The sequence below is a fragment of the Nerophis ophidion genome, linkage group LG07, assembly GCF_033978795.1.
Source record: "Nerophis ophidion isolate RoL-2023_Sa linkage group LG07, RoL_Noph_v1.0, whole genome shotgun sequence".
In the NCBI taxonomy this organism is placed as follows: domain Eukaryota; kingdom Metazoa; phylum Chordata; class Actinopteri; order Syngnathiformes; family Syngnathidae; genus Nerophis; species Nerophis ophidion.
In genome coordinates this window covers 77,871,053-77,881,052 of record NC_084617.1, presented here as the reverse complement: position 1 = coordinate 77,881,052, position 10,000 = coordinate 77,871,053, and the positions used below count along the sequence as shown (strand labels likewise).

Here is a 10,000-nt window from a genome sequence, read left to right as displayed (position 1 = left end):
CATGCATACAACATGATACATCACACATGCATGCATACAACATGATACATCACACATGCATGCATACAACATGATACATCACACATGCATGCATACAACATGATACATCACACATGCATGTATACAACATGATACATCACACATGCATGCATACAACATGATACATCACACATGCATGCATACAACATGATACATCACACATGCATGTATACAACATGATACATCACACATACATGCATACAACATGATACATCACACATGCATGCATACAACATGATACATCACACATGCATGTATACAACATGATACATCACACATGCATGCATACAACATGATACATCACACATACATGCATACAACATGATACATCACACATGCATGCATACAACATGATGCATCACACATGCATGCATACAACATGATACATCACACATGCATGCATACAACATGATACATCACACATGCATGCATACAACATGATACATCACACATACTTACATACAACATGATACATCACACATGCATGCATACAACATGATACATCACACATACTTACATACAACATGATACATCACACATGCATGCATACAATTACTGCCGGGTCAAACTCGTTTTGCAAAATATTATTTTTACTAGCGCATGCCTAGAATTTCCGCAGGGTCAAACTCGTCACGTCACGAGTGACACTTCACCTGTCATCATTTTCAAAATGGAGGAGGCTGATTTCAATCATTTGAAACCGCATAAAGGGAAGAAGATTAATCAGAATCAGAATCAGACATACATTATTATTTCCCGAGGATTAAGAACTATTCAGTAGGATTTAAGGTCCAAGCTATTAAATACGCTAAAAAGAACAGTAAGTAGCTATGTTTTATTAATATACCGTAGCTGCGTGTGTCAAACATGAGTCATTAAATGACTCCCGCCTCCTGGTGGTAGAGGGCGCTAGTGATCCTTCTTGCGACTACTCGGCTGCAGAAGAAGTGACAACAAGCAGCAAGAGTGAGCAGCGATCCTTTATTTTTTTCCTCTCGCTTGCACTTTTAACATGGAGGATTACATATCTAAAATAAAACAGTTTTCCAAACTGGACTTTCAATGGAAGCAGGAGGTAATAAAGGAATATCTCCATGGAGACAGAGAGACTTTTAAAACTGAAGAAAGATAAGGAATGTTGCGATCCATGACTCGGATCTTCACATATTATTGTTTATTTTTCCATCTTTGTTGTAATTCTCTGTTTGATCCGTTTATTTCCCGTTTAGTCCATCACTTATCAGTTACTTATCAGTTTCAGCTGTTACTCCCGGTTCCTGCACACCTGTTCTCTGTTACTCACCTTCCCTTTATAAGCCTTCCTCTTTTCATTCTTCTGCCTCGGACTCTAGCTTGCTTTCACGCAACGTTACGACTGTATGTATTTTCTCGCTAGCTCATATGCTAAGCCACCTGCTATTTCTTAGCTCTCATGCTAATTCTATTTGTTTTACATTTTGTGCCTTCATGCCAAGTGTTAGTCTGTTTGTACTTCCTAGCTCACACGCTAGCATTTTTTGTTTGCCTTTTGCGTAGCTTCAGTGTTTTTTTGTTTCATAGCTCCTTTTGTTATTCAAATAAATATTTAAACCTTACCTTTGCTGTGTTATCGTTCGACGTATCCTCGAGGGAATCAACCCGGCACCACAATGCCGAAGGAAGACTTCTATAAACAAGTTATGGATGCTTTTGATCAGAAGGAGCTGCACATGGACTTCATTTATAAGTAAAGGTAAGACCATAATAAAGTTTTTTGTATTAAATGTGCTTTTCATGATGGTATCCTTACATCACACTCAAATTTATAAGGGCAGGCCTACATTTACCGTATGCCTTGGGTAAGTGCCGGAGTGAGAAGAGGTTTGAAATTAGTTAGCGCCAGGCAGCAATTCAAGGAAGTACGGTAGTTGAGTCCCGTAATGACCTGTTAGTCGCTAGAAGTCTCTAGCTGCAGAAAACAGGGGAATGATTGTAAGACTTAAGGTAATATAAGAAGAGTGTAGCGAATCCTATTCCTCGCTACAGATTTAATGTGAGATGCTTGAAAAAGGAATGTTACTTTGGCCAAGTGTGGACTAGACCTATGAAGTAACACTTCCTTTAGTCATTATTACACATCCTTACACAGGTGCGCTCTTTACGTCCAAAAGTGTGTAAAGCAGAATTGCAGAGCAGCAAGACGTCCTCCTCACCACAGGTTGGCGTCTCCTCGGATGGAGTCCTTGCTCTTCAAGATAGCCTGAGCCAAGGCTTTTCCGACAGGAAATCCGTGGCGAGCCAAGGCGATGCTGGGCTCAAACAGCTGGCTCCACGCCAGTCTGCCATGTCTCTTGTGGGCCATCTCGTAGCCGCGAATCTCTCCTGGGATAGCGATGGACAATCCACCTGTCAGGTAGAAACATTACTACTGCTTTTCTTTTTGTCTCACACACTCAAGTCAAAGTTTTGATCTTTTCAAAACCAACATTAAGAGCCAATTATAAGCCTGCGCTTTAATTTTATTCTGGCATCATACACTATATTAAGTATTTGGTCACCCATCCAAATGATGAGAATCACTAATCACTTGGCCCCCGGTGTATCAAATCAAGCACTTAGGCATAGAGACTGTTTCTACAAACATTTGTGAAAGAATGGGCCGCTCTCAGTGATTTCCAGCGTGGAACTGTCACAGGATGCCACCTGTGCAACAAATCCAGTCCTGAAATGTCCTCGCTCCTAAATATTCCAAAGTCAACTTTATTATGAGAAAAGTGAAGAGTTGGGAACAACAGCAACTCAGCCACCAAGTGGTAGGCCAGGTAAACTGACAGAGAGGTCAGCATAGTGCAAAGACTTTCTGCACAGTCACTTGCTACAGAGCTCCAAACTTCATGTGACCTTCCAATTAGCCCACCTACAGTACGCAGAGAGCTTCATGGAATGGGTTTCCATGGCCGAGCAGCTGCATCTAAGCCCAACATCACCAAGTCCAATGCAAAGCGTGGGATGCAGTGGTGTAAAGGACATCACCACTGCAGTGGAGACGCCTTCTCTGGACTGATGAATCACGCTTTACCATCTGGCAATCTGATGGACCAGTCTGGGTTTGGAGGTTGCCAGGAGAACGCTACGTTTTGGACTGCATTGTGCCGAGTGGGAAATTTGGTGGAGGAGGAATTATGGTGTGGGTTTGTTTTTCAGGAATTGAGCTTGGCCACTTAGTTCCAGTGAAAGGAACTTTGAATGTTCCAAAATACCAAAACATTTTGGACAATTCTATGCTCCCAAACTTGTGGGAACAGTTTGGAGCGGGCCCTTTCCTCTTCCAACATGACTGTGCACCAGTGCGCAAAGCAAGGTACATAAAGACATGGATGACAGATTCTGGTGTGGATGAACTTGACTGGCCTGCACAGAGTCCTGACCTAAACCCGATAGAACACTTTTGGGATGAATTAGAACGGAGACTGAGAGCCAGGCCTTCTCCACCAACATCAGTGTGTGACCTCACCAATGTGCTTTTGGAAGAATGGTGGAAAATTGCTATAAACACACTCGGCAACCTTGATCCTGTTCTGTCTCCTTGTAATGTTTGATCCTGTTCTGTCTGCCTGTAATATTTGATCCTGTTCTGTCTCCCTGTAATGTTTGATCCTCTTCTGTCTCCCTGTAATGTCTGATCCTGTTCTGTCTCCCTGTAATGTTTGATCCTGTTCTGTCTCCCTGTAATGTTTGATCCTGTTCTGTTCCCTGTAATGTTTGATCCTCTTCTGTCTCCCTGTAATGTTTGATCCTGTTCTGTCTCCCTGTAATGTTTGATCCTGTTCTGTCTCCCTGTAATGTTTGATCCTCTTCTGTCTCCCTGTAATGTTTGATCCTGTTCTGTCTCCCTGTAATGTTTGATCCTGTTCTGTCTGCCTGTAATGTTTGATCCTGTTCTGTCTCCCTGTAATGTTTGATCCTGTTCTGTCTCCCTGTAATGTTTGATCCTGTTCTGTCTCCCTGTAATGTTTGATCCTGTTCTGTCTGCCTGTAATGTTTGATCCTCTTCTGTCTCCCTGTAATGTTTGATCCTGTTCTGTCTCCCTGTAATGTTTGATCCTGTTCCTTGTCTCCCTGTAATGTTTGTCTGCTCTTGAATGGGATTGTGCTGAAAATCTCAATTTTCCCTCTGGGATTATTGAAGTATTTCTGATTTTGATTCTGTTTCACATTTGTCTTTTCATGGAGAAGATGCAGCTATCAGCAAACACATTCTGGGGCACAAATCAGTCAGATCAGGGTTCATTGTTCCAAATTGTACAATGACAAGCCGATCTAAGCTGTATGACCATGTTGACACTTGGTGTTGACACTTGGCTACGGACAAGATGATAAAATGTAAGAATGAGGTGGAACAAAACTAAAAGTGTGATTGCACCTGCACGAGAAAGCTGGGTGTTGTTGCCAAACATGTCCTCAGTGGCCATCTTGGGTGCCGTCTCCCTGGCATCAATAGTTTCTACCTTCCCTGTCAAGCAGAACGTGTGCACAAAGGTGATGTTTTCCCTCTAATAGAACATATTGAACATAGTGATGTATAGTCACCGGTGGAAGCATTGTAGATTACAAAGAAGACCCCGCCTCCGATGCCCATACTGTGAGCATTAAAAAGGCCGACACACAGCAAGGCGGCAATGGAAGCATCCACCGCCGAACCGTTCTTCTTCAGAATGTCCCTGAATATGCATGTAGTCATGTATGCACACACACTTCATCAACAACACTTTCGGGGTCTTACCTTCCAACCTCGGAGCACTTCCCAGCGTCGGCAGCAACAGCAGCCCTTGAGAAGAAGTACCCAGAGGGGGGGGCCATGTAACTTCTTCCCCAAGCCCAGAAACACGCCCAGGAACAGACTCACAAGAGCCAGCAGAAGCACCACCATGCCGGCAATCAGGGGCTTTGCACCATTTTCCTGAAATGAGAAATCAACATAGAGCCTTGTCAGGGCACATGTAGATAGATAGATAGTACTTTATAGACAACATTTACCCGCGTTTAGTGCCTAGTATTTGGACAAATAGAGAATAAGCACCACTGACGGCTAAACAACTACGACAACTACAGTGCTGACAATAGCAAACACAAAAGCAGTCAAGTTGTCACCTTGTGTAAATGCTAAATAAAAAGAGAATACAACGAATCATTTTCAACTTATATTGAATTGAATAGACTGCAAAGACAATATATTTCATCTTCACACTGAGAAACTTTATTTTGCAAATATTAGCTCATTGGAATTTGATGTTTCAAAAAAGCTGGCACAAGTGGCAAAATAGTGCCATAGTTGAGGAATGCTCATCAAACACTTATGTGGAACATCCCACAGGTGAACAGGCCAATTGGGAACAGGTGGGTGCCATGATTGGCTATAAAAGCAGCTTCCATGAAATGCTCACTCATTCACAAACAAAGATGGGGTGAGGGTCACCACTTTGTCAACAAATGCCTGAGCAAATTGTTGAAGAACAACATTTCTCAAGCAGCTATTGCAAGGAATTTAGGGATTTCACCATCTACACTCTGTAATATCATCAAAAGGTTCAGAGAATGTGGAGAAATCACTGCACGTAAACCATGATATTCCACACCTTGGATCCCTCAGGTGCTACTGCATCAAAAAGCGACATCAGTGTGTAAAGGATATCGCCACATGGCTTCAGGAACACTTCATAAAACCACTGTCAGTAACTACATTTGGTCGCTACATCTGTAAGTGCAAGTTAAAACTCTACAATGCAAAGCAAAGCCCATTTATCAACAACACCCAGGAACGCTGCCGGCTTCTCTGGGCCCGAGCTTAGTGTTTGACATGCCTGCTTGTCCTTGGCCGCCCTGCTCCTGCTCTGTTTTGTTCCTCTTAATAGTGGTCATGTCAGCAGTGGAAGGCGGGAAGTCCTGAAAACACCTTCATGGTATCGTGATCCCTCCTATTTAATCTGCTTGCTTGCACCTGCAGGTTGTCTTTTTTATGTCTTTTTTTTTTGTTGCTTTGTTTTTTGCGCTCAGCGTCATCAGACTAATTAGGAGTCTTTGTTTGTTTACTTTCTACTAAAAGACAAGTTGTCTAGTATGTTCAACATTTTATTTAAGGGCAAACTTGCAATAATAAACATACGTTTCATGCACACTAAGATTTTTTGCTAAAATAAAGCCAATAATGCCATTTTTTGCGGTCCCCTTGATTCAAAAAGGTACTGAAAAGTATGGAAATGCATTTTGGTACCAGTACCGGTACTAAAATATTGGTATCGGGACAACACTTGTGTGAATACCAGTAACAGATGTGAGAAAGGAAATGATAAAATAAGCTCTCTTTCTTCCTGTTCTTATTCAGACATACTCAGACAAATAAATCAAACTCTGGACTACCATCGGTGTGACAGAATAAGGAAAGTAAAATAATAGCGTGATGCTCGTGTATCAGCATGTTTTACTTCACAAGTTCCCTGCTTGGTCGCTCTGCTTGTTGCTAAATCTGCTGGCAGGCGAGCCGTATCAAAGATGTTGCTGCTTGCTTTGATTGCATCTAAATCTAATCACAGCAGTCCTGGTCCCAATCTCCCAGGTTAAGAGTCTGCCTGAGCGAGACTTAAACTAAACCACGGACGACAAGAAGTCTGTTACCTCGTATGCCCGCACCACACCATCACCATCACCGTCTTCTCATGTTTTTTCCAGAATTCTGACCCTTTTCCACTTTACTGATCCCATGCATTTCCAGGTGTGCCTGTGAACGATAAAAATTGAGCAATCAAGTGATGTGCAAGAATAAAAAGCAGTTGAAAATAGACACATGGTGACATCTGGCTGCAGGTCCACTTCATTCTGTGACCAAGGACTACTGTCACAGGGGTGTCAGACTCCTAGTCCTTGAGGGCCACGTTGCAAAGGGCCGCTTGTGACCGTGAATATATTAGCGCCTCATGTTATTTCACATTTGCATATGTTATTTGTGGAGGGAGGCGTGCCAGCGCTGCCTGCAGGAGCGGAGGTCACCGCCTCTGTCCATGGTGCTGAAGACAGAGCACCATCAGACGGGGGCGTGGCAGTGCTGACGGCGAGACACTGCTGAACAGGTGATTAGATCTCCCAGGTGGCTTGAGTTATCTAATCACCTGTTGTCTTTAACAGTAGCAGCTGGGAAGAGTGGAGGAGGAAGGATTGGAAGTGACTGCAAGTCACGACCTGCTGAAAAGCATTTTTGAATATTGTCAAAAACATTAACATGTGGGCTTCACGGTGGCAGAGGGGTTAGTGCGTCTGCCTCACAATACGAAGGTCCTGCAGTCCTGGGTTCAAATCCAGGCTCGGGATCTTTCTGTGTGGAGTTTGCATGTTCTCCCCGTGAATGCGTGGGTTCCCCCCGGGTACTCCGGCTTCCTCCCACCTCCAAAGACATGCACCTGGGGATAGGCCCCTCCCACCTCCAAAGACATGCACCTGGGGATAGGCCCCTCCCACCTCCAAAGACATGCACCGGGGGATAGGCCCCTCCCACCTCCAAAGACATGCACCTGGGGATAGGCCCCTCCCACTTCCAAAGACATGCACCTGGGGATAGGCCCCTCCCACCTCCAAAGACATGCACCTGGGGATAGGCCCCTCCCACCTCCAAAGACATGCACCGGGGGATAGGCCCCTCCCACCTCCAAAGACATGCACCTGGGGATAGGCCCCTCCCACCTCCAAAGACATGCACCTGGGGATAGGCCCCTCCCACCTCCAAAGACATGCACCTGGGGATAGGCCCCTCCCACCTCCAAAGACATGCACCTGGGGATAGGCCCCTCCCACCTCCAAAGACATGCACCTGGGGATAGGCCCCTCCCACTTCCAAAGACATGCACCTGGGGATAGGCCCCTCCCACCTCCAAAGACATGCACCTGGGGATAGGCCCCTCCCACCTCCAAAGACATGCACCTGGGGATAGGCCCCTCCCACCTCCAAAGACATGCACCTGGGGATAGGCCCCTCCCACCTCCAAAGACATGCACCTGGGGATAGGTTGATTGGCAACACTAAATTGTCCCTAGTGTGTGAATGTTGTCTGTCTATCTGTGTTGGCCCTGGGATGAGGTGGCGACTTGTCCAGGGTGTACCCCGCCTTCCGCCCGATTGTAGCTGAGATAGGCGCCAGCGCCCCCGCGACCCCGAAAGGGAATAAGCGGTAGAAAATGGATGGACATTAAAATGTTGTCAACTTTGCACGCGTGTCTGTGGCGACGTGTGTATATATATATATATATATATATATATATATATATATGGCACCGCTAGGCAGCCACTTCTACATTATTATTACACAATATCCTATGAATTCATCATATTTGTTACTGAAGTGTATTTCTGCTTGTCATCCTGGTCCGGAAAGAAGGATGAAAAAGCCGAGACGTCGGAGACGCTTTACTGAACCACCAGTGGCTTTCTTACAAGCGGGCATCATTATACAGGTCTGCAGTTCCCTGGAGGAGGTCAGGGTCAAGAAAATGAGGGACTCCTAACTTGGAGAAGCCAAACCATCAGTTTTATATTCATCCTTCCTGTCTCTGGGTGTGTGTGCTAAGTCAGGAGAGCACATCCTGACCATCAGGACTCCTCTTCCTCATATCCGAGAAATTGCAAAAAGCCGCTGCCTGACCAGGTCTTCGAAAATCTGCAGAGACTCCTCCCACCCTCACCAAGGACTGTTCTACCGGCTGAACTCCAGAAAGAGATTCCATAGCCTCCATTGCAGAACCTCCAGGTTCTGTAACAGCTTCTTCCCTCAGGCCGTAAGACTCTTGAACGCATCATAATTCCCCTGGAATATAAAGACAATATAACATACATCCATAAATGTGGATGCATTTGCAAAAGTGAAATATATTTATCTGTACAGTAATCTATTTATTTATATCTGCACATTATTGCTTTTTATCCGTCACTACCATGAACTAATGCAACACAATGTGTTCTTATGTGTCCTGTAAAGTTCACATTTGAATGAGAATAAAGGAAGTCCAAGTCCAAGTCTAAAAGGAGTTGTTGGTGTGCAAGTGGAAAACAACTACTTTAAGTGATAACTTAAATGTTGGCGTTGAACTAGGCAGGTAGTCTCTTCTCAAGGATATGGTTATCACTTTTGCAATCCGAAGTCCCAATTAGGGCATCTTATTATCTTATTATTATCTTATTATGTGCTCAAACTGAAATACAACACTTCACTTAAACTTGGTGGTTTGCTTCTCCAAAGTGGATATAAACATTCACCACATGTCGAACATAATAGGAGTTAACTCATTCACTTTGTTATTATTCAACTGATGGATAATTGTCTTTGAAATAATAAGTCAAGTTGACGAGCAGGTATTTGGGATTTTTTTACGACACAAAAATGTTTGGGTTGTCTGCTCACACGGTCAGATGACGTTCAAGTTTAGAAAATATTGCATCCAGTCCAAATTGACTGAACACCAAACACAAAACAAGTTAAAGACTCTTCACTGTTGGGCGACTATCCAAGTGTTTTTCTAGCTATTCTACACAATTGGTATTTTGTTCATGTTTTTCCTGTCCGGAACAAGTGGATAGATGTACATTCCCAGCAGGCACAGGACATTTATACGTACATGTCCTTTAAAACTGACTTCCAAACAGCGATGAAAAATAGTTGGATTTGTAAATTGAGACAAATTTGGGTCCACGTTCAATCAATCAATCAATCAATGTTTACTTATATAGCCCTAAATCACCAGTGTCTCAAAGGGCTGCACAAGCCACGACCACATCCTCGGTTCAGATCCCACATCAGGGCAAGAAAAACTCAACCCAATGAGAAACCTTGGAGGGGACCGCAGATGTAGATCAACTGGTCTAAAGGGGGATCTTTCATTATTTAAAAAATGACCAAATTTGGCAATATAGTGTATTTGATATATTTTATATTGTAATAAA

General features: G+C 43.8%; 1 protein-coding gene across 1 annotated transcript in view; it reads right to left on the bottom strand.

Moving 5' to 3' along the window:
• ggt1a (gamma-glutamyltransferase 1a) overlaps positions 1-4,963 on the bottom strand; it is a 56,790-nt gene extending 51,827 nt beyond the window's left edge. Inside the window, 5 exon segments of the mRNA XM_061907212.1 lie at positions 2,232-2,424; positions 4,442-4,531; positions 4,609-4,739; positions 4,802-4,881; positions 4,883-4,963. Of these exon segments, the coding sequence (XP_061763196.1) occupies positions 2,232-2,424; positions 4,442-4,531; positions 4,609-4,739; positions 4,802-4,881; positions 4,883-4,948 (560 nt within the window). The 5' untranslated portion in view covers positions 4,949-4,963.
• Between the last annotated feature and the right edge of the window lie 5,037 nt (positions 4,964-10,000).